This window comes from Daucus carota, chromosome 6 (genome assembly GCF_001625215.2).
Source record: "Daucus carota subsp. sativus chromosome 6, DH1 v3.0, whole genome shotgun sequence".
Classification (NCBI taxonomy): domain Eukaryota; kingdom Viridiplantae; phylum Streptophyta; class Magnoliopsida; order Apiales; family Apiaceae; genus Daucus; species Daucus carota.
Window position 1 is genome coordinate 28,634,394 of NC_030386.2, and position 26,285 is coordinate 28,660,678.

At 33.0% G+C, this 26,285-nt stretch overlaps 3 protein-coding genes across 43 annotated transcripts; 2 read left to right on the plus strand and 1 right to left on the minus strand.

Annotated features, from left to right (window-relative positions):
• Positions 1 to 2,935: 2,935 nt before the first annotated feature.
• On the minus strand, positions 2,936 to 6,244 carry LOC108224339 (nicotianamine aminotransferase 1). Of its 2 annotated transcripts, none has more exons than XM_017398914.2 (7): positions 5,871 to 6,244; positions 4,589 to 4,928; positions 4,294 to 4,512; positions 3,941 to 4,000; positions 3,625 to 3,780; positions 3,446 to 3,539; positions 2,936 to 3,301 (listed from the first exon to the last, which is right to left on the minus strand). In XM_017398914.2, exons 1-7 carry the CDS (start codon positions 6,134 to 6,136, stop codon positions 3,183 to 3,185), a joined length of 1,254 nt encoding a protein of 417 aa, XP_017254403.1. In that variant the 5' UTR covers positions 6,137 to 6,244; the 3' UTR covers positions 2,936 to 3,182. The 2 variants fall into 2 exon arrangements, with proteins under 2 accessions (XP_017254403.1, XP_063936016.1); XM_064079946.1 differs by having other exon boundaries at positions 4,589 to 4,955; positions 5,871 to 6,213.
• Positions 6,245 to 14,982: 8,738 nt separating this feature from the next.
• Positions 14,983 to 15,924, plus strand: LOC108225207 (ethylene-responsive transcription factor 4). The gene has a single exon (XM_017400031.2). It carries the CDS (start codon positions 15,154 to 15,156, stop codon positions 15,754 to 15,756), a length of 603 nt encoding a protein of 200 aa, XP_017255520.1. The 5' UTR covers positions 14,983 to 15,153; the 3' UTR covers positions 15,757 to 15,924.
• A 4,227-nt stretch (positions 15,925 to 20,151) lies between these two features.
• On the plus strand, positions 20,152 to 25,934 carry LOC108224720 (uncharacterized). 40 transcript variants are annotated; one of them, XM_064080667.1, is made up of 10 exons: positions 20,153 to 20,342; positions 20,422 to 20,473; positions 20,567 to 20,656; positions 20,905 to 21,059; positions 21,395 to 21,438; positions 21,683 to 21,815; positions 23,414 to 23,470; positions 23,596 to 23,739; positions 24,974 to 25,067; positions 25,140 to 25,934. In XM_064080667.1, the coding sequence occupies exons 6-10, from the start codon at positions 21,689 to 21,691 to the stop codon at positions 25,450 to 25,452; spliced, it is 735 nt and encodes a 244-aa protein (XP_063936737.1). In that variant the 5' UTR covers positions 20,153 to 20,342; positions 20,422 to 20,473; positions 20,567 to 20,656; positions 20,905 to 21,059; positions 21,395 to 21,438; positions 21,683 to 21,688; the 3' UTR covers positions 25,453 to 25,934. The 40 variants fall into 40 exon arrangements, 34 of the variants coding, with proteins under 34 accessions (XP_063936750.1, XP_063936751.1, XP_063936737.1 ...); XM_064080676.1 differs by adding an exon at positions 23,053 to 23,159 and having other exon boundaries at positions 20,422 to 20,469; positions 20,567 to 21,059; positions 21,683 to 22,884; XM_064080683.1 differs by having other exon boundaries at positions 20,422 to 20,469; positions 20,567 to 21,059; positions 25,140 to 25,224; positions 25,307 to 25,934.
• The last annotated feature ends 351 nt before the right edge of the window (positions 25,935 to 26,285 follow it).

Sequence of the window (26,285 nt, forward strand, 5' to 3'; positions counted from 1 at the left end):
ACGTGATATGTTGATTGTGACCGTAATATGTCACTTGTAATTGTAATATGTGACATGTAGTCAATGCAATCTGTCATGACACTTGTAGGTGATGACATGTATAAATGTACGTTGTAATTCTTGTGTCCGACCAAGGGTCGTGACTTGCGTAATTTTGTGAAGTTTTCGTCGACATGTATGTTAAATACGTCAATGTATCTAAAGTTGTAATATCCGTAATTGTAGTCGGCAAATATATTTTTAAAACGTAGTATATGTATTCGACAAATATATATATTCGATGAATATATAATTTTCAGACGTTGATGCATGTAGTATATGTATTCGACAAATATATAATTTTCAAACGTTGTTGTATTCGACAAATTTGTTTATTTTCAAACGTCGATGCATGCATTCGTAGGCTAGTTAAAAGGCCTTTCCCTCTTGAAACTTAGCTCGTAATTGTAATTGTGATTATGTAATGTTTAAATACATAATGTTGAAATGCATCATTATTCGTGGCGTCGTAAGTTATTTGTGTAATGTGTAGTGTTGTCGTCACCATCATTCGATAATGATCAACCGTAGTAGGATAGGTGATCAGCCCTCCTTGTCTATTAATATGTATCTAAAATATACTCATGCAATATCATGTCACAATAAATATCATGATGAAGACGTCAACTTTAAGCAGTTAAACATGGACAATTTAGAATAACTTGCATAACGTATTTCAACACACATATCTATCAGGTAGAGTAGCAAGTCATGTAAGAAACAAGCACGTTTGTCATTATGATTAGATCATCAATTATTCAAGCAAACATTCATTGGAAGCATGAAATATCATTTAAATAGCATAAGCCCAAGTAAAGATCGCAATCAACTTATTATCATATTGTTAAAGACTAAGAGAATAAAGAGGATGAGTTCACTTACATGTGATAAAGTTCCAAAAGTAACATGTTCGAGCCCCTGGGGACTTGTAGTTCGTAATGTCTTGTTGAATCAGGTTGAAGTCGTCGGACACTTCCAAAGGCGTCAATGATTCATGTCCCGTCATGATGTTGACTGTCATGTCAGTTTACGGATATGTGCATAAGTTGATGAGGTTGTACCCCTTTCTGGGTATATGTCTTGTACCTCGTTCGCCTTGTCATCAAGCTGACCTTAATTAAGTTTTTTGGACTTGTCGATAGTCCATTTTTGATTCTTTCTTCTAGTTTATCTTTCGTGGTCATGTCATGTCTTTTTACTTCACATCATGTTGAACCAGTGATGTCGATCGTGTTTAGGGTATGCTATATTGTCCCCTTGTGGCGATTTTAGGACAAGTCCCAATCATCTCCTGTTGAGATAGTAGATTTGGACTGAAATCAGCCACAAAATTAGCAAAATATGTGACTCGATCGTTGTTTGTGATTCATAGGTGATAATGTATTCGACATGATCTGTCATGTTTCTAAAGTTCATGTCTAGCTGTCACGTCGATCATCATGTCAAGACTTCATGTCCAACTGTCACGTTGTTATTTTTACACTGTCACCATGTTTGCTAGTCATTCTGGACACTCGACTTCATGTATGATGTCCCTTTTGATTTAGTTGTCTGCTTTTCGTGTGATTATCATAATGCTGTTTGATTTCCATTTGACATGTATGCGGTTTGAGTTGTCATCATTTAACTTGTGTATGTTCATGTCGAGGCTGCTACCCATCGTGTCGTCGTGATCCCAAGCGAAGGTGTCCATTCTTTCTGTCAAAAAATCAATTATGTCGGTCTCTCTCTTTGGTGTCACGTCATGTCCTCTTGTGGTGTTGTTTTTTGTCGTTTAGATGTCATCCATGTCTTGTTGGTCGTGTTGTGTCACGTGTGATTTACTAGTTCCCGTCAGACGTGATGAGATTAGTGTAACTTGTTCATGTCAATCTAGTCGTACATGTCATGGTCGTTTGTGGTCACTTCAATTCAACCAACCCGTCGGACAGCCCCATGTTTGTAACCAGAAATCTTCTCGCCATGTCAACCAAAGTGATGTGATATAGAAAATCAGTGTATCCATGACGCCTATCTCTTGTAGCCCCTTTTGAACCGATTAATATGCGCGTCGACGTGAACTCCATTGCCATAGAAATCATGTAAGTGCTTCGCTAGTGTCCCACAGACGGCGCCAATTGTTTTTACCAAAATTTGCGGGTTAAAAGCCAAGCCTATTTAATTTCTATAACAATGGAGTATGTGTTTTTATGTATGAATATTTAGTAGATCGTATAGATAAATATCGAAAAGAAAATCAAAGGCAAGAACACAAATAATTTTGGTGACGCGGAAAACCCCTTGTAAAAGGTTAAAAACCGCGGGTGGGAATGTCCCAGCCAAATATCCACTATAATGATGTAACATCAGCTTACAAGTATGAGAAATACATGATACAAGTACATAAATACGCAGACGTCGGCTTCAGAAGTAGTTCATGTCCGTCAGCAATATGCACCCGTCGGCAGCAGGTTAACCTTGACGTTGCACCCGTCGGCAGAATGATTTCGGGGAGATGAAGATGTAGAGCTCCCTTGATAGAAGATGAAGAAGCTTAGCTATCATATGTTAATGTATGTATATGTACGTGTACTGATTTGTATGATCTTAAGCTTGGTTGATGCTTTATGAGTGATATGGGGTAGAAGATGAAGTTGTGGGCATGTAGAAGTGTGTAGATGATATGTATCAGTTATGTACCTCTCTTTTTTCATGAGTATTTATACCCCCTCAACACTTATGCACGTTCCTAGGTTGTTTCTCCACGTTCTCCACTTACTCCTATAGTTTAGGGATAAAGAATAACCTCCTCCTAACTCTTAGGATCGTTACAAGACTTATTCTTCATGCTGTTACGTTCATGTCGAGTACCTTCACGTCATGTCGAGTATCTTCACGTCATGTCTTAGCCAAGACGTCGAGCATCAGATTTGTTTCATTGTTATTTCTCAAGTAAAAAAAACAAGTATTGTGTATGACGAACTGTACTACACCACAGGGTGAGTAATGAGTACTGTATATTTTAGGCATAAATGGCGACAACACCCAGCAAATTGTTTATAACGCTGATTCTAACCAACAAGACAGTATAGCAATCTTTCAACTTGGTACTGGTGAGGGGATCTTGGTGCATAGCCAAGACTCACAGAATAAAAAAATTATCCTCACTTTTTCTTGCCATGCCTTGAACAGAAGGCTTTCATCCTCCCAAGGCCATCTTTCAAAACTGATGGCTCCTGGGCGAACGTTATTCGTAACCAATTCTTCATCCCCAGAATAAATCCTGCAGACGACATTACTTTTTACGTAAATACTACTAAACACTTCCTTTAAGAGCAACGGCAAATGTAGTAAAGATATCTCATGAGGTTACTAATTTTATTTGATTTTTAGAATTTTGAAATTGTAAGCGGCTTTGCAATTTTACCAGGAAGAACAATCACGGACTCCTCTTTAGCAAGCATATTGCAGAAATCCATATCATCACTTATATCTTCTAGTTGTGAAATGTCTAGCTTTACCTGAAACAAAACACGACAGAAGTATTGAAAATGTGTATATACTAGAAGCATGAGAACAGGCTTTTCGAATCTTTGGTGTCACTACCATTACAAACATGGCTCCATTTGGTTTGTGTGGACAAGCAATGCAAGGGATATGATTCAGCAAATCCCAGCATATCTCTGCATCTTCTTTCAGTATGCTTGTGGTCTTAGAATAAAACTCCGCATCTGTTTTCTCAAGGATTTGAGGAACCGCGCCCTGAAAGTACATTTAAAAGCTGTATTAGAATTTAGAAGTAGAAGTCTTAAATGAAATGTATATAGAGTGAATCAAACTTTCAAACTACCGCCTAAACATTATAAAATACGTGTATGAACCTATATGATCAAAGTAAAATGTCTGCTAATTATTTAAATACCTGAGTGAATGTTGTAGGATCAGAGCTTATGTCGATATTACTCTTGATGCCCTCAACAATCTGAGATCAAAATGACAAACACAGTTGCATCAGTTTGTAAAAACTACTCTCAATATTTATTCATCGCATACATGCTTAGATTCATACAAATGTTGGATTTAGAAACATAATTTTATTTAGCTCTGAAACTCAAAGACATGTTGTTTGACCAGTGACCTTAAGTTAATTCAAATTTAGTGAATTTAGCCTTTTTATATTGCCATGAACGACTACCACGTCCCTCCATTATTACATATCTTCCTTGGATCAATATCAGCTGAATACAAAAAGGGAAGTGGGCGGAGAGAAGGAACCTCGGATCCTTGGAGGATGCAAGTGGGATCACTTATTGCGATCCAACCAAGCCTCCAACCAGGAACAAACCATCTTTTTGATAAAGAGCCAATAGTAATGACAGGCGCAACTGATCCAAACACCCCCATCGGAGTAAAAGGAGTACTCCCATAAGCTAGATGTCCATATGACTCATCTGACATTACCAATATTCCAAGCTTTTCTGCGGTTTCTGCAATCTACAATAAATTTAACAGTTTAGATCTACTAGCCATAGCAAAATCATATCAGTGTTGTTTAAAAATTAAAACCTACATTTTTCAGATGCTCATATGTGAAAACGGTTCCACATGGATTCCCTGGATTAATTATAACCATAGCAATTGTATTTTCATCTGCAAGATTCTTTATGGCGTTAAGATCAACTTCCCATCCCTTTTCTGGGAGAAGATCAAAGTGTCGTGCTTCTACACCAGTAAATGCAACAAAAGCTTCGTACAAGGGGTACCATGGTCTTGGAAGCAAAATATTAGCACCAGGGCGAGCAAGCACAGTCAGTACTACTTCTATTGCTTGCCTGGCGCCAACTGATAAGTAAATATCATCAGCTGACAATTTGTCTGGGAGATCCCGAGAGAGATATTCTGCGATAGAGCTGGTACAGAACACTTGGATTCTCAGGCTAAGATGCATTTCTACATGATTGATTACCAAGTACAAAAGAAAGATAATAAAAAAAATTCTTTCAGGCATTGTAGGGGACCCCTAAGGTAATATATACTAACTTTTGTTGTTAGGAAGACATTTCAGATCCCATATGCACTATATTATAAATAAAAACAGATAGTCTAGCTGTAGATTCACATTGTACTTATTAACCATGTATAATTTGACCATGAGAAATAAAGATATATGAGATCAAGTAAAGTATATCGTCTAAGAGTTTAAGGTATTAAGAGAATTGGTAAGTTGACTTGATCTTTGTCTAGGAGATATCTGGAGTTCGTACATTTGGATGATCAGGTTGAAAAAAACCAAAAAAAATTCTCAAATCTTAGTTAACAATGTATGATTCGTTTTACTCACACTAATAGTAATAGGACCCCTCTATGCGCATAAACCACTCAATTAAAATCAGTCATTCCACAAGTTTGAAGAAAGATTTATCGCAAACTTTCTTCAAAGACCTCATTATAATTCAGATATCTTCTATTGCACCTACTCACATCCTTCCTTTCTTTCAAATTTTCTTCCCAATCTCATTATTCGCCATTTCATTCCTCTCAACTAAACCGGAGATTAGAGCTTAACTTTGACATTGATAAAATTACTACTTTTAGCTTCTTGTAACTGATAGTACTAATGATTGATTCCAATATAAGAAGTGCGCCTTACAAAAGTGTATTATGTCATTTTCACAATCACATAACCACATATTTGTTGGGGGAAATTCACACAAATTCATCTTCAAATATTAAACTTTGCCAAATAAATACTTTAAGACATGATCATATTCAAATAAATTCCAGGGTCACGAGTTCTCGAACATAGTTCTCGTTTAAGTCAAACATAGGCCTATAAAAGATCTAAGTGGTACCTCCTTGCCAGAGGAAGACCAGATGTTGGCGAGTAACCGTTAAAAGTGTTGGTCCGAAGAGCTTGAATAATAGCATCTTCAGCTGCAACAGCTGTACGGAAGCATGGAATAGTCGAAGGATCGCCGATACCGAGGTGTATGAATTTCTCACCAGCAGTAACATTTTTCATCACCTCCACCACCACCCGCGCGATGGAATGTGTAGACGATTCCTTCACCTTGTTGCTGCCTTGAAAATTCCAACTCACTGCCGAATCTTTCTCCATTTTTGCCACTGTGAGAAGATTCCTACCAGTTTCCAATAATGCAAGTTTGATGGAACCTTAAATTACAAACTTCCTAGCTTCGAAAAATGTGTGACATGTGTCATTATAATATTGGAGGTGCTTCGAGTGGTGTGCCCGGATATCTTGAAATTTTGATACTGCTCATTCTCATTGCACAATCTTTCTTCTTCTTTTTTTGGTTTTTGGTTATATTTTCTTTATTATTTGTAAGATTAGAATTATTTAATTTCTTGAATTTCGGTTAAATAATTATTTAAATTAAAAAAGTTAAATTGTGGTAATTTTTAATGATAAGAGCATCTCCAAGAGCCTCCTTGTTGGCTCCTAAATATAATATAAAAAATGTGACTCTTAGAGGCTGTTTGGGTGAGCTTAAAATAAGTGTTTCTTGCTTAAAATAAATAAGTGGAGTAGAAGTTAGAAGCAAGATAAGACTTATAAGTGATTAAAGTGTTTGGAAAATAAGTAGAAACTCTGAAACAAAAGCTAGCATTCCTAACTTTTTATAAGTGCTTCTTGACTTATTACACAAATAGTACGAATAAGTGCTCATAACTTATAATCCAGAAGCTGGACTTATAAGTCTTTACCAAACACCCACTTAGTAATTTAGGATAAAGTTAAGAGTGTAAACTCCAACAATACTCTCTACATCTCTTCTCTATTTCATATTTTATTCATATATTGGGCTCCACTATAACAAAAGAGATGGAAAGATGGAGGTAAATTGGAGGGAAGGATTTTTTTATTGTGAAAAAATAATTTAGGAGCAATGTGGTGGCTCTTAACTTTGAGGAGAGAGGAGAGAGAAACAAGAGACTCTTCTTAACTTCGAGGAGAGAGGAGAGAGAAACAAGAGGCTCTTAGTGATTTAAGAGTCACTTAAGAGTCTCTTGGAGCAACATTTTTCCTCTCCCTCCTCAAATCTCAAGTTAGAGCAAGTCCAACAGTGTCCTAGTTGGAGCCCTAAATATAATATAAAAAATTATGTCCTAGTAGTTTAGGACATATTCTACTAGCTTCAACTCCAACAATGTGCCTTATTTTCACTATATGTTTAATATTTTACTATTAAAAATTCACTTTCATCATTAAAACATAATATAAAATAGAGAGAGAAAGAGAGTGTTGGTAAAAATTTATTATAAAATATGGGATAGGGCAAGGAGAAAGAGTGCCTCAAAAATAGGGCTTGAATGGATTGTCCTAGTGATATAGGGCATCACTAGGACATTGTTGGAGCAAGTTTTTACATCAAATGCCCTGTATTATGATTTAGGACAACAAATAGGGCAGCTGTTGGACTTGCTCTTAGAAGCCTAAATGAAGAGTATTTTGGAGATGCTCTAATATAAGTTATAATCATGTAGTATTGAGTATTGACACTGACCGTGTGTACTACTTGGTGGATGACTCTGAGATCTCAGATCTGTTTATCGTACGTGGACAGGAGTTAGAAACGGGTACGGCACTGATTGTATTTGTTTGGACTTACTTTCTCGTTTCCTTATACATATCAACATTTGTTTTAAAATATATGTCTATTTTAATTTTCAATATAAATTTATATTTTCAAAAAAAAAATTCGCATATTTTTAATTAATATTTTCAAAATCAACTATATTTCATATATAATGTTCAATTAATAATTTAATACAATTCTTTTTATCAAAATTCACTTTTTTAAAAATATGTGTTTTTTGATAATGGACGTTTAATTTTTGATGGGGTGGTCTGCTTTATTCAGGCATCTTTTGGTAAATAACGGTGAAGCCAGAATAAGTAAAATGCAAAGTTAGTAGTCTCGTAGTAGTGTCATCTTAACTATTTATATAGCTCTGCTTTTTATATTTTAATATTGTTATCTAACAAGATATGAACAATTATGTTTCCAAAAATGAAAAAATCAAAAAAGAAACTATATTTATATTTACTTTTATATACCTTAAATTATTTATAAAAAAGGTTAAAACGACCGCTAATGGGATGGAATTTGAAAAGCAAATGGTATTGTAAAGCATAATGTAACGTAACTGTAATTACGATAACTCAACACAACAAAAGACAGGAAACAATACGTAAGTATTATACAGGAATCTACAGGTTGGAGATTCGATACGAACAGACAAAGACAATCAAGATATCTGAAACGAGCATCCGTCCACTGGAAGAAGTTCATTAACATGTTCAAGCCTCAGTGAAGAATAAAGTTCAATATGTTTCTGCTATCAAGATTGCCTGAAGATCAAGTATCAAAGACCAGAAGATTCCAGTATATTTAATTTGATTATTTATAATCAAACTTATCGAAGCAACATCTAACCCGGAATGACTGATCAAGTATGTTATCAAGCAAAGAATTCAAAGAATCATTTCAGTTCGAGTCGTTCGTGAACCAGACCAGTGCACAGGACGTCAGGACGTACGAAAGTATTCAGTGGATTCGATCAACGGATTAATTGATCAAGTCAATCGAGCTACTCCTGGATTTATTGCCAAAAGACATATTAATTAGATATATATGTATATATATATATTAATTGTGAATTATTTGAATTTAAATAATTCAAGTAATTAATTTATCACAATTAATTAAATATATATATGTATATATTTAATTCGTGCAAAATGGAATGACTTGAGAAAATTCTCTAAGTCATTGCACTGTGTAAGAGTTGAGGCGCAAGGTTTGACCAAAGTCAAAACCTGCGCTTCTCCTCTTCACAGTATAAGTCTGTAAGAAGTTTCTAAGTCACTATATATGTGTGACCACTGATGGAGCGCAACCTTTGACCAGGTCAAAGGTTGCGACCCTAAATCTTGTCCCAGGCGCAACTTCACTCAAATTGTTTCTAAGTCATTACAGTGAAGACAGTTGGAGAGTGAAGCGCAACCTTTGACTTGGTCAAAGGTTGCGACTCCAAATTGGGTTTCTAGCGCAAGTTCATGGAGTTCAGAAATTCTCTAAGTCAAGGACACAGTGCAAGCGCAAGGTTTGACTTCCCTGGCGCCATGTTTGACCTCACTCTCACCAAGCGCAACCTTGTGATACATATACATATATTTATATATGTATTATGAATTGGCGCCACTTGAAGTGATGATATGACTTAGTTTTATTTTTATAAAACGAATCCGTCCAGGACGAACTCAAGTCGTCCAGGACGAACTCGTTAACCATGGTTAGATTTTGTAAAGCCTATAAATAGAGCTTTGTGTTTTCATTTGAGAACAACTACACACTTTGTAAGTGCACACACTATACACATTCTCGAGAGTTAAATTAGAAGATCGTTTTTATCGAGAGTTTGTAATAGAGTGATTGTAGTCTCTGCAGCCGACACTTGTGTTGGAATTTGTAGCACCCGAGGATTATTTCTAATACAAAGAATATTCCCCGACTTGCTGGAGTTATTTATTTACGATTGATTTAACATGGACTAAAACAAGATTATCCGCAATTAAATTAAATCGAAGAAATTGGTACGACGTATTCAACCCCCCCCTTCTACGTCTGATTGGACCTAACAGTATACTTATGAGAACACAACTTGTGTGGTTGATTTTATGAAGGTGGGAAATTGGGATTAGACCGGCAATTTTTCATACGACACGAAAATTTAGTGTTTGTGTTTGCATTTTGAGTACATGACACGAAAATGAGATCGAATAATACAACTGAGATCGAATTACACAACTGAGATATTGTGTCGGTCTGTTTATCCTTTGAGTACACGACACGACACAAAGTACACGAAATAAATACAATTTTATAATTAAATATTAATATTTAATTTTAAATATTATATATATGGAAACCGGTCCACAGCCACCGGTGGACAGGGTCCGGTTTCCAGCCACCAGATCACGTCCCTCCATTTTGTGATCCTACGGCTAAAAAAAAGGCTCCCCGCAATGAAACATTGCGGGTATGAAAGACCCCGCAATGAATCATTGCGGGTATACAAATCCCCGCAATGTTTCATTGCAGGGAGTCTCTTTTTATTCCCTGGACCCTTTTACCCTTCCTTTACATATCATATGCCTTGTAGAGTTTATTATATTAAATTGTTATCATTTAACATTTTTAAATTAAACTAAAAATATTGTTAAGGTTTGTCAAAAAAAAAAAAATATATATATATATATATATATATATATATATATATATATATATTGTTAAGGTTAGAAATAAGAGAAAATTTTGATTTTTCTTAGTACAATATATGAATAATTTTCTATCTAATTTCTATATATTTTTATCTTATTAACTATTTTATGTCATTTTGTTATACTAATAATTTTACTTATTTGAATACTACTGCTTGTTTCCTAAATATATCGAACACATGTTTGAACTATGTAGCTCACATGCTCTTTTAAGGTTAATTAACTTTTTGTAGCTAAAGTTGAATTATTTTATTACAAATTATTCACTTTTTCCAATTCTCTTTGGTACTGGTAGTGTTTTCAAATGTACTCGAACATATTCAAATCAAAGATAAATATCGAAATTATGAATAAACATCACTTAAATTGGTTGAATATTAGTAAGAACGCATATGATTAGTATTTTTTGCTAGAATTTAATAATTTTTGACAAATTATTAACTTTTTCCAATTCTCGTATGTACAAGTAGTTCGAACAAATACAAATCAAAGAAAAATATCTAACTTATCATTAAATGTCACTTAAATTATTTAAATATTACTAAGAACACATATATTAATATTTTCTAGCTCAAGTTGAATAAATTCTTACAATTTATTGAACTTTTTCAAATATTTTGAATAAAATAAATAATCTTATCTTCCCCGCAATGAAGCATAGCAGGGATACTTTACCTAAATTCCACACCTGCAATGCAACATTGTGGGGATTATGTACCCGGCAATGAATCATTGTGGGGTGTTATATCTTCATTTAAAAGGTGACTGAGTGAGGTGGATAGGGTATTTGTTTTAAAAGGCACCCGCCATGAGTCATTGCGGGTAGTTTACTTTTTAAAAGACACCCGCCATGAGTCATTGCAGGTAGTTTACTTTTTAAAAGATACCCGCCATGAGTCATTGCAGGTAGTTTACTTTTTAAAAGATACCCTGCAATGAATCATTACGTGCAGTATGTTATACTCCAAGGCACATAACTCACGATTCGAACACTGCACCTTCCGGTTCTACGACATTGTGAATGATAAATAATAAATAAATTTTATTGTATATTGAAATTGGTAATTTAACTTAATTTATTTCTTATTAATTTGACATTATGAATAAGAATGTTATTTTGCTATATATTTATTTAAAAATTGTGGTTATAAAAATTCAATTTTATATTAATTACAAAATAATTTAATTTAATTAATATAATAAATAATAAAATATTTTTTAATTTTAATATTAGCTCAAATGATTTCGAATAAATAAAACAATTTCATAAAAAGAAATTAAATTAATTATATAATATAATTAATAATATACTTTAATTTTAATAATAATTCATATGATTTCGAATAATAATAAAACAATACCAAAAAATTAAAAACTAAATTAAAAACATACTTTAATTAATAATATAATTTATTTTAATAATAAATCAAATGATTTCGAATTATAATAAAATAATTTCAAAACAAAAAACATAAAATTTAATTAATATTTTATTTAAGTTTTTAAAAATTCAAATGATTTCAAATCATAATAAAATAATATCAAACAAAAACGTAATGTATTACATTAATAATAAAAAAAATCAAACAACAAATAATAAATTAAATTCAAAAAATGAAATGAGAGAAGGTGATAGAGTAATTTTGTTGATACTGGTAGGTAAAAACATTAATTACGATCCCCGCAATGTTTCATTGCGGGGAGTAAAAGTTCTGTGCAATGAAACATTGCGGGGAGTAAAAGTTCTGTGCAATGAAACATTGCGGGGTGTATTGGTACCCGCAATGAAACATTGCGGGGAGTATTAGTACCCGCAATGTTTCATTGCGGGGATGGGAGATGGGATAGTCGCAAGTCTACAAATAATTTCGTTGCGGGGTGATATAATGTATTAGTATAATAATTAAAATTAAAATTTTAAACAAATATAACATATAAAATAATTAAAATTTTCAAAAAATATTAAGAAAAAATAATTTTGTAATTTAAAATTATAAACAATTAAATATTTTAAAATATTTGTGATATACAAATAATTTAATATTATTATACATTCTAGTGATATAATTATTTTGAATAATAATATTTAAATTTAAATTTTAATATATATATATATATATATATATATCTTGAATTAATGAAGATAATCGTATATTTAAAATGAATAAAAATAATTTAAAATTTAAAATGAAAGTAAAAATGTTAACTAAAACTAAAGTAGTGGAAAGATAATTTAGGGAAGTAAAATGTTTCAGAGTTCCCCGCAATGAAGCAATGTTTCATGGCAGGGACTTAAGTACCCGCAATGAAACATTGCGGGGTCTTGAGTACCCGCAATGTTTCATTGCGGGGAGTTTTTGTCATCCAACAGCCCAGATCTGGTGGTTCCCTATCCAACGGTGGCTGTATAACAGCCCCATATATATATATATAACAAATATATGTATATTTTCTTTTAAAACAATGCATAGTTTATAATATTGTAAGTATAAATGAGAGTAAAGTTCTATGGAGACCACTTTTATTGGAGACCGTAGAGACCACTTATGTTCAGCAATCAAAATACTATAAAATACATTATTTTGTGAAGTATGTTCAACAAATATCATGTATTCATTAAAATTGTTGAAGATCATCTATGTTTCATAAGTATATAATGTATGTTTTGCAAGTTGAACAATGTCCTGCAGACTAAATATATTTCGTAGAATATAACATTTTGTAATGTTCAACATGCGAAACTTATATGATATTCAAGATTTTAAAGTGAAATAATGATATTGTACAACATGATGTGCAAAACTATACGTTTTGCAATGTTTTTATGCAATATTTCACTTACAGAACATAAGTGGTCTCCACGGTCTCCAATAAAAGTGGTCTCCATAGAACTTTACTCACCACTTTTTTTGGAGACCGTGGAGACCGTTTATGTTCTGCAAGTAAAATATGCATAAAAATATTGAAAAACTCATAATTTTGCAAATCATGTTGTACAAATATCATTATATCATTTAAAATCTTGAATATCATGTATGTTTTGCATGTAGAATATTATATAATATATTATCCTGCGGAATATGTTTAGTTTGCAGAACATTTGTTCAATTTGCAGAACATACACATTCTACTTATTAAACATAGATGTTCATCAATAATTTTAATGAATTGGTGATATTTCTTCACAAAATAATGTATTCTGCAGTATTTTGATTTGCAAAATTATGAGTTTTGTAATGTTTTTATGCAATATTTTAAGTGGTCTCCACGGTCTCCAAATAAAGTGGTCTCCATAGAACTTTACTCAATGAGTAAAATATATATATATATATATATATATATATATATATATTTCATATAATTTTGTAAATTTTTTTCTAGAAATCTAATATTTACATTAATTTATATATTAATTTTATATTTATATTTAAATTCGATTTTACACAAAACACGACACGAAAATGAAGATACACGACACGAAAATACACAAACGCTAAACAGCTCGATTTTGTGTTTGGTTTTTGAGCATACGACATGAAAGTACACGGAACGAACTGCCACCTCTAACTGGCACACATAAATCTCGTAGAGGGAAGCAGAGCCGCTTAATTGGAAAATCAATGTAGATGATAGAGAAGTGGGCAGTGAGAAGAACAGGCCAAGCGTATACTCCATTATGGAAACAGCTTCTTCTTCCTGGGTGGTCCTACTCGCAAATTAAAGTCAGTCTAGGCTCACTGACTTTAAATCAAGCACTTGTATATCGCCTGCACGAAACATGAGGATAAGAGACCGCGTGTTCAGGATTTTTCCTGGATTTGTAATTTTGTAGTAGCAGTTCAGTACACACTACACAGTACACACGTCTAGAGTTGTTAGAAACAAATTATACAAGTCGGATCCACCGCACAACATTAAAACTAAAATTATATTTATTTATTTATTTACAAGCAACTAAAATACATGTTGAGCAATGTATAAAATATAAAGAAATGAAAGGAAGAGAGAGAGTATTATTTTACATATTGAAATATGTATATAAAATCAAATGATAGCTAATTTAAGACAGCATATATTCTTTCCGTCCCATATTGCACGACTCTATTTGACGGTTTTTAAGAAATAAATACTTAATTTTATCTTAATCACATAAAAAAGTAGTGTATATTAAATGAGGTTAATTTATGAATATTTAATTATAATAACCTTAAATATATGTTATAAATAAAAAGTTCAATTTTTATTGAAATATGAAATATCCTGAAAAACAAAAAATATTCATATAAAATAGAATAGAAGGAATATATATTATTTCATGTCAGAATGGAGTGAATATAAATTTTGAAAAAAATATCAAAAACTCGTAAAGCATTTAGTTGTAAATCGAGTAGTGGGCCCCGGCCCAGGCGTGTTTACTAGAGTATAGGAGTACAAATAAAGAATAAAAAAAATTAACAAAGGCGGCAGCAGAAAGTAGTTTGTAACAACTCCAGCGTATAGACGTCAGTGAGTCACCAAGGCCTCTCGCATTAGCATGGCAGCTGCTTGCTTGTTTCAAAGATGCCGCGTGCCACGTAATTGGCCGACACGACACCTCCCCTTTACCAGCATTAATTAACACTAGATCCACCATTATTATTTTATTTTATTCTACTCCCATAGTCCCATAGTCGTACCTCGTGTCTTGCCTGACCCGGTCAATCCCTTCCCTTCTCCCCCTCCCTATATATTTTTCACATTCTCCCCTCCACTTCTCTCCCCAACACAATCATCTCTATCTCTTTCTCTCCGCTTTTCACAAATATAACGTATCGAGATTATTTTAAATGGCGATGAAGGATAAATCTAAGTTGGCTAAACGTAGTGCCGCGAGTGATGTGAAGGAGGTCCATTACAGAGGCGTGCGAAAGAGGCCGTGGGGCCGTTACGCCGCCGAAATACGTGATCCGACCAAGAAGACACGCGTCTGGCTAGGCACTTTCGACACAGCCGAAGAGGCGGCGCGTGCTTATGACACGGCTGCTAGAGACTTCCGTGGTCATAAAGCAAAGACTAACTTCCCTTCGTCTTCCGCCTACGTCAACACTCTTCATAGTCCGTGCAATAGTAGCACTGGCGACATGCTTACTCACGCTCCTCTCGGACTTGAACTCACGCGCCACCACTACCAGCCGCCGGTGGGATATCATCAGGCGAGTCAGGTCATGATGTATGACTACGAGGCTTTTCTCCGATCAGGTATGGCCTATCCGGTGAGATTGTCTCCGGTGAGAATCGACGGAGGTTCGTGTAGTGGTTCGGATTCGTCGTCGGTTGTGCAAGGGAATGATTGTACACAAAATGATGCGACTATAACTAGCAAGCAAACAGTAAGAAAAGCTTTGAATCTTGATCTTAATTTAGCTCCTCCTCTGGAGGAAGATCAGTGAAGGGCGTCAAGCTAGAGTATGTTAAATCTACATGAAATTTCGTGTGTGTATATATGTAATAGTATATCTCAAGAATTCTGATGCTTTTCACAATATTACTCTGCTTGTAACACTTTTAATTTAGATAATTACAACAACAGAATGGCCGCATTTGATTCATTTTTACTACATTTTGGAGTCCCATTCAGTCATCAATTTCGGATTGAAAATTTATTTTAGTAGTTCACAAATTAGAACAAATTTCACGTAGTCCACATATTTATTATGGTACCGTAGAACACGTATGTTCTGCAACTATAGAAAGGCATAAAAACATTGCAAAATGTGTTACTCTCTCCGTTTCAAATTAGATGTCCACTTTAAAAAAATCACACAGTTTAAAAAAAGTGATCGTTCACAAATTAATTACATTAAATAATCAAAATATGTGCAGTGAGATTGATCTAGGAAATATAAATAAGAGATATGTGGAGTAGAATTGACTTTGGAAATATACTTTTGTATTGAAAGTTGAAGTGGACATGTAATTTGAAACAAGTTTTTTTTAAAAGAGGACATGTAAATTGAAACGGAGGGAGTATTTTGCAAATCATGTTCTATAAACATCATTATTTTGTTAAAAATTTTGACAATCCTAAACATTCTACAAGTTAAATAGTGAAAAAATACATTATTCTGCAAAACATGTTAAGTTTGCAGAACATATTTACATATTACAGAACATATGTGTTCTACTTGTCGAACATAAATGATTTTCAATATTTTTCATGAAATAGTGATATTTATAGAATGTATTTTACAAAATAACAAGTTTAATACATTTTGCAATGTTTTTTATGTCATTTTATAATTGCAGAACGTGGACTACATGGAACTTAACTCTCACACATTAATGCTAACATATTGGAATATTTTCTTTTGATATAAACTATTGTGCAAAGTTTGTCAAAAAAACTACTGTGCATAGAACACAAATGCGTTTCATGAATCAGTGTTCCTTGTACGGCCGGATTTATAGTTTTTTTTAAGAGCAGAGAGCAAAAATTTTAAAAATAGTATACAAATATTCAGAAAAATGATATTATATGGATTTAAAATTCTGTGAAAAAATGTTAAAATTTTAAAAGATTGATACTTTATAATAACGAATGTCAGGAGATATTGGGTTCGTTTAGACGAGTCTAAAATAAGTGTTTCTCGTTTAAAATAAAAAAAAAAGTGAAGTACAAGATAGAAGCAAATTAAGACTTAGAAATGGTTAAGTTTTTGAGAAAGAAGTAGAAGGTATGAAACAAAAGTCCGGATTCTTAACTTTTTATAAATAATTCTTGATTTTTTAAATAAACAATAAAAATAAGTGATTCTAACTTATAACTCTAGGAGTCGGGTTTAAAAACCCGAGCAAAACGCACACACTAAATAAAGAAAGTTTCAAGTTAGTCCTGAATATCATGGAAACTCAAATTTTTTTTTATTTTTTTTTTGTAAGGAGGGAAACTCTGCATTAAACGTATCATTTCTATTTTCTAATACTCCTTACATAATAGAATTAAATGTAGATAAAATATCATATTAATTTATTAGAAAATTTTAAACCAATAAATGGTAATGATATTATTTTCTAATCTAAATTCGGATTAACATCTAGCTTGTTATTGTGAAAATTTAGATTCCGATCAATATTTGCAATTTTAGACCACCGCTCGAGTGTCCTGTTGCCCTGGACACTCCCAAGTCTCAGGGGTGAGCAAAAATTCTCCAAACCGACCGAAACCGGCCGATTCAATCCGTCCAAACCGAATTCAACGGTTTGGTTTGATTATGGTTTCAAATTATAAAAACCGAATTATTTCGGTTCGGTTTCGGTTTTTACCTCCAAACCAATCGATAGATCCGAACCGAACCGAATGTGTAGATTTAAACATTAATATACATGTACCAGTGTTGTAAAAAGTGGGAATCGGACTTAATCGGTGAAGTCACGGAATAAGGATTAATCGGAGATTAATTGCATTGATCGGTGATTAATCGGGGATTAATCAGAATAATCGGATATTTAATCAGTTCGGCGAGCTACGGAACATGGATTAATCGGTGATTAATTTTGATTAATCACCGACTTTTAGAACAGAGACATGTACTAATAATGTATTATTAAAAATAAAATTATAATCTACATAAAAATGTAAAATCTTAAATATATAAAAGGTATCCTAGTAAAGATTTTCTTTAAAAATATTATTTATTCTATTTATGATATTAATTTTGATGTATGTATAATGTTTTCATTCTTTTTATTTATATTTTTATAAAAGTATACGAATCACATTTTTTTATTTTCTTACGTCTCTTTTTATTTATCAAGCTAATATATTCTTGTAACCTCTTTAAATATGATTAAATAGAAAATATAAATTGAATTTTTCATTCCTTATTTTTCAAGTTAAAATTTAATTTTGTTGCTAACTTTGTTTTACATATAAAAAACGGTTTAAACCGAAACCAAACCGAACCGAACCATTTTAAACGGATTGGTTTGGTTTGAATTTTAAACATAATGATTTGGTTTTGGATTAAGATTTTGAAAAACCGATTATTTCGGTTTGGTTTGGTTTTGACCCTCCAAACCGCACAAACCGCCCGATGCTCACCCCTACCAAGTCCTACGCATGAACCCACAACGTAGACTTGTAGCAAGCAGCGTCCATAGGCAATAGATTAGAATCACATCAATGTGTTGACCAGGTATGAATGTATGATTTGGAGTGTACATCTGCCGGCCATAAGTTGATGGGTCCCCGTTTCCGCGGTGAAAGAAATTGGTCATTTCCTTGCACTGTGGTGTTAGCGTTTCTGTGCCCATCATTTTCTTCTCTCTTCTAACTTTTTTTTTTATTATAAATTTTCGTAATTTTTTTTTTTTTAAGTATGAACCCGCAGCTGCCACGTGCGCATCAGGTAAACCCACGAGTTCACGTAATAGCCTGCAAACCACGTGAACCAAGGTAAATCGCACTTAAACGACAGGCTATGACTCAGGAGACATAATCATAAATTCTCCTCCCTTTGTGAGTCAAATCTGTGACCAAGAGTATACTTTTAACCAGCTGAACTTATACTCCATATATTTTATATATGACTCTCTGTACGTTTGAGAAGAGAAGAGCTGCAACTTCTTTTGGAGACGATGAGTCCGTTTGGCTAAGTTTATGACTTATGACTTAAAGTAACTTATGACTTAACATGACTTATTTGATAAGCTGAGAGCTTAAAATGTCTGTTTGTGTAATTTTGTCTTATTAATGACTTATGAGTTATTCAAAAATATAATAATATAAATAAAAATTATTTATGAGTAATTTATGACTTAGGAGTAATTTTTATCAAAAAAAAGTTCAAAAATAATTATTCACTGAAAAAAGTACATCAAATTAACTTCTGGTTTTAAGTCAGCTTCTGACTTTAAGCTGATTTCCGACTTATTACACAAACATATATTTTTCAGTTTAAAGCCAAAAATGATTTAAAGCCCGGACTTTAAGCCCGGACAAACAGCCTCACAGCAACTGTACTCTGTAGCTTCTCATATGCTTTTTTTCTCAGCAATTTTTCGGTCACTGTTAGAGGTTACTGCATTTTTTTCTTGCTAATCTTCTCTAGTTTTAATAATTTATATCTCAAAATACAATTTTTTAAATATCGGTTAATTATAAAAGATTTAAAATTTTCAAATTTTATTTTGAAAATTTAAACTTGATTTTAACTAAAATAATAATAAAAAAGATGTAGGTTTTTGCGTGAAAACTTAAAAAACATATATTATTTTGTTAATGATGTATTATTTTATTTTTTATTAAATTTGTTGGTGATATTAGTTGTATTGATAAGAAAATATTTTTCTGATATATAATTGATCCTATTTTCATTTTATAAAATATATGATATAATAATCATATATAAATTTATAAATAATATTTAATTACTTCCTAGTTCCTATCAATAATATTGAGCTCAATTGAATCACAAGTTGCATCTAGGGAATTGATTATGTGTTCATCTCTATAAACGGTTTTTTTAGCTTGCGTGAAGACAATTGTACTTGAAGAAAATTATCTTCTCTTAATAAAAGAATAATATATTAGAAAATTATATTCTCTGAAAGAACCATATTTCCATAGGTTTAATAAAAGAACAAAATTAATATTATCTATATAATCCTAATTCCTGAATACAAAGCAAATGAAAAATGACCAGCTATACCCTTTCTTTTTAAAATTTTATATTCAACAGAGGACTGTTTATGTCTTTTTACCCTTTAGATGGATAGTCCACATTTACATGGGTCTGATCCATACCCACTTTTAGTTCATTTTATACGGCAGCATGCTATAACTGAAGGACAATCGGGTTATACCCGGATTGAAACTTCAAGTCTTTTAGTCAGTTCTGCTTCCCACATTTGTAGGCACGACTTTCATTTTCAAACTACTCTCCATCTATGCACCATTTATGTATTCAAATTTCTTTCCAGCTTTCATTCTTCGTTTTTGAATTGTGATTGTGATAGCACGATCGAGATGGAACAGGTTTGTATTGTATCATGGTTTATTCAGATATTCAAATATAATCGGATGTGTTTTTATTTATGGTTTTAATCTCGAGCAGGTTGTAAGCGTGTGCCTTTGGGTCCTCTGTCTCCTTCAACACGTAATGGCGAGTTCGGCTTCTTCTTTGTATACTGCAGATATGTGCTCATATGTGTCTGGTAATTATGTGGTGTTCTGATCGTTGTCCTTTCCATATGTTGCAGATACAAGAATCTAACACAACTCTTGCAATCTGATTAATCTTGGTTTTGTGCTATAGATCGTACACTACACGTTTATTGCTCTGTTCACAGGTTTGTTGTATGGACTCTTTAGATAAATGTAATCATCTTACATATGTGTTTGATTCTTTTAGAGCTTTAAAAAAAGATGTGAAATAGATGTTTCATTTAGATTTACAGCTCCAACGGGACGATCTTCTCCTGTTGATGAGACCCCTGTGGATTTTATAGAGCAGAGTATTGCCTTTTTAGCAAACTTCCAAGGTGAAAGTGTATTTTTTACAATTCAGGTCGTACTGATGGTTTAATGTCATCGACAGTGGTATGTAACGTGATAGAAGGTGATGTTTTGAGCGCTCTACTAGAGCACAAGCTTAGAGAATTAAATCTTGGGATGGAGTCTTCCTGCCATAAAGCAGGGGAATTTGTTAGTATTGCTTCAAGTTTTGAGGACAGGAAAGGGTTTACTCTAAAGGTAGTATTTAAGTTTTCATTTACACTTTGTCAGATTACTTGAAATGATTATTCAATTTGGATTGTGAAAGTTAATGATTTATATTTGCTCAGTTTTCTTCTGTTTGAATGTCATTTTCTGTGGTATATATACATCTGATATGGATACAAGAATTATTTGGACTGTTTCTGCTCAATTTTTTTTTCAGGTTATATGGTATTTTTACTTGATAATTATGGTTTACAGGATGTAATGTGGAAAAATTTGTACATTGTTGCACGATACCTTTTTCATTGCTTTTATGTTATCATTTCGTCTGTTTTTTTGATTGTCCCTTTGCGTTTTCTCATATTCAGATCCATTTCATGAGGTCAAAAGAAAACGAGACAAGAGGAAAGAGGTATCACTTTTTACTGAATTGTATTCACATGTTTTTCTTAATTGAAAATTAGTTTTATATCTTACGTTTAGGGTTTGTCATGCATTCTTGATATTGGCATCCGGGTGGGAGAAAACTATCTAATATTGCACTAGCCATCATAAAACTGTACCATGATTACTATCTTATTTTTAAAAGCTGATAATAATACTTAGATGGGTTTTCCTTACTTTAAGATATGGTTGATACAAAGTGTTTGTGTTAGGTTACAATGAACGTGGGGTATACTGCATCACAACAGAAAAAGCACAGTGAATCTTTAATTCAAGGGAGCAAACACACTGCACATTCTGATCACAGTGTCAGTGGCAAAGGAATTATCCGGAATTCTTTGCCGGGTAAAAAAACCTTTAATCTTATATTAGATGTTCAGATTTCTTTGTGTTCCAGCTTTGCTGATATAATGTTAAAGATGTAGTTCATTTGGAAAATGTATCGTGTATATTGAAATAGCATTACTTAGTGGGCGTTTGGATCATCGATTGGAATGAGAATTAAGGGTATGAAAATGGTGATAAATGTTTACAGAGATGATATAAAATCCCAGGGAATGATAACCTACCTAATGGGGATGGCTAAATGAGGTTCCCATTCCAAGTAACCAAATTGCTTACCCAAACACTAACGTACAGGATTTAGGTTCTGATTCCTGCTATACGGGCTCATTAACTATGAATAACCCACTTAGGATATGTGTATGGATACCAAGTTGTTAGACTCCATAGATAATAAGTTATCCACTTATCCTCTATACGGATACTAAGTTGTCATACTGCTGCTTTAGTTCAGTTATGTTAATTACTTCTGCTCTAGGGTGTTCTTTGTAATTTACCAGTCATCTTGGATCATCCATTACAAAACGGGTATGACCCATCGCAAGTTATAACTGGTACATACACATAATTCACTCGGATCCGGACTTTTATAAGCGATCCGACACTTTTTTGAATTCAATTGTCAGTTACGGTAACCCATGATTTCAGCACCATTTCCTCCTTCGATTTCAAATTTTAGAAAACCGGTGACCTCATGAAATTCTCATTCGAATTCTGATCATAATTCTACCGCAAGTGGATTGCTGGCATCAATTTTTGCATATCAGGAACCATGGATAATGGTCAGTTCGCTACTTCTCTGTGATGTTTCATTATGTGATAGCAGTGATGAGTTTTCTTTTAGTTTTTTAGACTCTGTTGTAACTGGTCCTTCTATTTCTTAATAGTTCTGATAAATCCGAAAACTGATGGAATGATCTGGGGAAGTTTTTGAAAATTTAAGACAGTTATTATTTCGAGCCATGATTTCAGGCACCAATTCCTCCTTGAATTTCAAATCAAGGAGAATCAGTGACATTGATCCATTCTACTGCAACATCCGATCATAACACTTCTTCGCACTCATTGATTGGTTATGAATTATAATTTTTTTGCTGTTGTGCTAGGTTATAAAAGTCCATCTTTGTTCTTAAATTTGTCTCCTTCACGCAAATATTGTAATGGATGTTAATGATATCATTTAGTCTAAATTTAATATTTTTAAGTTTAAGTTTGTTACAAAGAACCATATTTGTTGCAGCTTACAGAAGATGCATGGATCCAATTGAAAAGTTTGCACCATCAACTTACCATCAAAACCACATTTCATCCAATCCACATACCCATCCAAAAGTTCCTGTTAATGGGGTATTACAACTATATTTGCTGGTATAGTCATCAGTGACGGCATTGTATGCAAACCTTTGTCAGTTAGCACAACCGTGAATTGACATCTTTAAATTTTAAGCTCAGCTAATACGTCTGGCACATTGGACAATTTAGGTGTCATTAGCTTATATTGATAGTTCATTTATAATATATTTAAATTTAACTTCTATGTATACATTGATTTACTAACATGTAAATTAATGCATTGCTTCACTTTTATATTTCCATTTCAGGCTTAAAAATTTCAAGCTCAATGGTTACAAAACAAGGGAAGGAAAATCAGATTCCAGGTAATATCAATAAGTGACTGTAAATGATTAGTGACTAAATATAGTTGCCTATTTTTTTATACGTAACTATAAAATTACAGTGTATCTTAGCTTGATTAATTTAGTTGGATTGTATAATTACACAGCAATAACTATTGCAAATCGCACTTCAACGCGAACTATAATGCCCACCAAAGATGCTAAAAAACAAGTTACTTCACACACACAACAATCTGTAACTCAAAAGGATGCAAGAACTCCTCAGTACAACTTACAGCACACCCGCGCAGGTATATTTTTAGTTAACGCTTTATGTAAATAGCTTAACATATAAAAAACTTTTCTAAAATAGAATTAATGATATTGCAGTTTTAGCTCGACTCCCTCTAGGTGACTTGGTAACAAATAATGTTTTGATGCACAAGTATTGGTCCTATTAGATTTGATTGAAGTTGTAAACCTTTGTTGGCAAGAAAAGTATTTTGTAAAGAATGATAACCTTTCTCTATATTCCCCACAGTTAGATTTTTTAATTTATAAAATTTGGGTTTTGTTATTTACATGGACAATGGATGTTGGTTAGAGGCTTAGAGCTCTAGCAGCTTCCTGGTTGATACCTGATTATTTAATCTGTCAGTTTCAGAATAAATTGCAACCATGCACAAGGTTAGCATTAAATTATACACCAAATTCCACAGATTAAATAAACAAGCTCCCAAAAGTCAAAGTCAGTGACTTGGCAATATATTTATTTTGCCCACATTTAGATTCAAGGATATGGAATCTGGTGGATTCAAGTGAATCTAAAAGGTGACAAGTCAATTTATATACTTGATCACTTAGAATTTGGTTATCCGTCTATTTTGACAAATCCTATAGAAATGCAGGCATACAAAAATAAAACTGGTCTACGACTGGCTTTAGTCTAATAATACTAGATCTCTGGGTAAAATCTGGGTAGCATTCCTGTAAAAGGGAGTATATCCACAATGAAGTTCAACCTTATGCATTAAAGCAATCATATAGGTAGAACATATTATGTAGAGACGGATAGTTAAGGAATGCAGCACACTGCATTCTGAAACAGTGATGATAGTAGAAGCTGCTATTAGCCTAACCATCTTCTTTAATTACTTAGATTCCGGAGGAATTATGCTGCATCCGAAACAGGCCCCTATAATTTCTTTAATATAGAAGGTGTCGAAGCCTAAAGTCCTGATATATGCTACCAAATTATGCAGTGTTACTATTTTGTGCAATTACATGTAACATGAAGCTTTAACATTATTTTATTAATAACTATCGGATGTTACCGGACCAAAATCCCCCTAGAATTTGTCTCGCATTGTTTCGTTTTGTAGTCGAGGACCTTATCAAGTTATTATCTATTTTGTTCACCAGCCATATATTTGATGAGGAGATGAGATAGTAGTCCGAACTCACAAATGTCTAATTTCCATTTTTAATTTGAAAAACTATAACTTTGATGGTTTGTAAATCTTATTATCCATGTTTAATCTTAAGACATAACAGGTTTTCAAGACAGGCTCGGCGCTCGGGACTCAAAGTCCAACCGGAATTACACAGAAGGGATTCATAAGTTCAAGCCAGGCATCGGGTATTTATATATTACGTGTTCTTATTTTCTGATGTATAATTCAATATAATCATGACTTTTTAATTTAGTCAGTTCAAAGTTAAGTGGTGTCATTCAAAAAACTCTCACACCATCACAAAGGAGGTTGCGTGGTGTTGATCTGGTGTTCATCTGTTTGGTAAATATTTACACATTTTATGACCAAAGAATTTATATTTATGTTACTATTCCGGTTCATTTTCATGATCTTTCATGTTCAGGACCAAGCCCACCTGTTTCTACTTCAAGGCTTATAAACAGGAGCATGAATAGCTCTATCAAGAAAACCATTTTTCATTCGCAGTTATTAAGTCTAGAATTTTCAAACTCAATAATATATGACATTCATATGTATATCCACTCTTAGACTTCTGTCTGTTTTGTAGATAACTTGAATCTTTGCCTTTAAATTCTCTCTTAAGTGATTTGGAGTATGCTCGAAGTCTAACATTCAATCTCCCAAGGTCTCATCTCATACTTTGTAGACAACTTCAAAATGAGTGTAGTTGCACTTGCACCCAAAAAAGAAGTCAATGCAAAAATTAAGGAAATGACCGATTTGTTAACAGTTGTCTACGATACAGATGACCGATATAATAAAAGTTGTCTACGATACACCAGAGAACTTGGATCAGGTAATTGTTGAAAATGTTGCAGCTGCAGAGTGAAGGGAGATTTTTTATTTATTGTTTTTTTCGTGGAGTTATATGTAATATTTATTTTACCAGCACAGTTTGTACATGTATTAGGTTTTCCTTGCCTTTTGAAATTAGAGAGATTTGGTTCTATTATCAGTCTTTAATTTAAAAGTAATTGCATGCACAATGAAATTATGGTGGATTTTTTTTTTGGAGTATGAACCCATACATATTGAGGTAAAAGTATGTGACAAAGGTATAATGAGTTAGTCTCCTAATTTTTGAAAGTTGATCGGTGAGCTTTACATTGCTTTTTATCGTCGGCTAATAATATAATTGTTATGCAGCTTACCATGATGAAGATTAACCAACAAATAATATTTGAGAAGGTTTAGAATGAAAATGCCGTTAATCAGGTCATTTTCAAAAAGTTCAAGTTTTCTATTTTTTTTTTGGAGGCATTGCAAATTGTATGAATGACAAGATGATAAATATAGTGTCTCATGTTCTTAAAGATTGTCAATGACAGGACTAATAACAGTGTCAAAAGTAGGTTTGCATG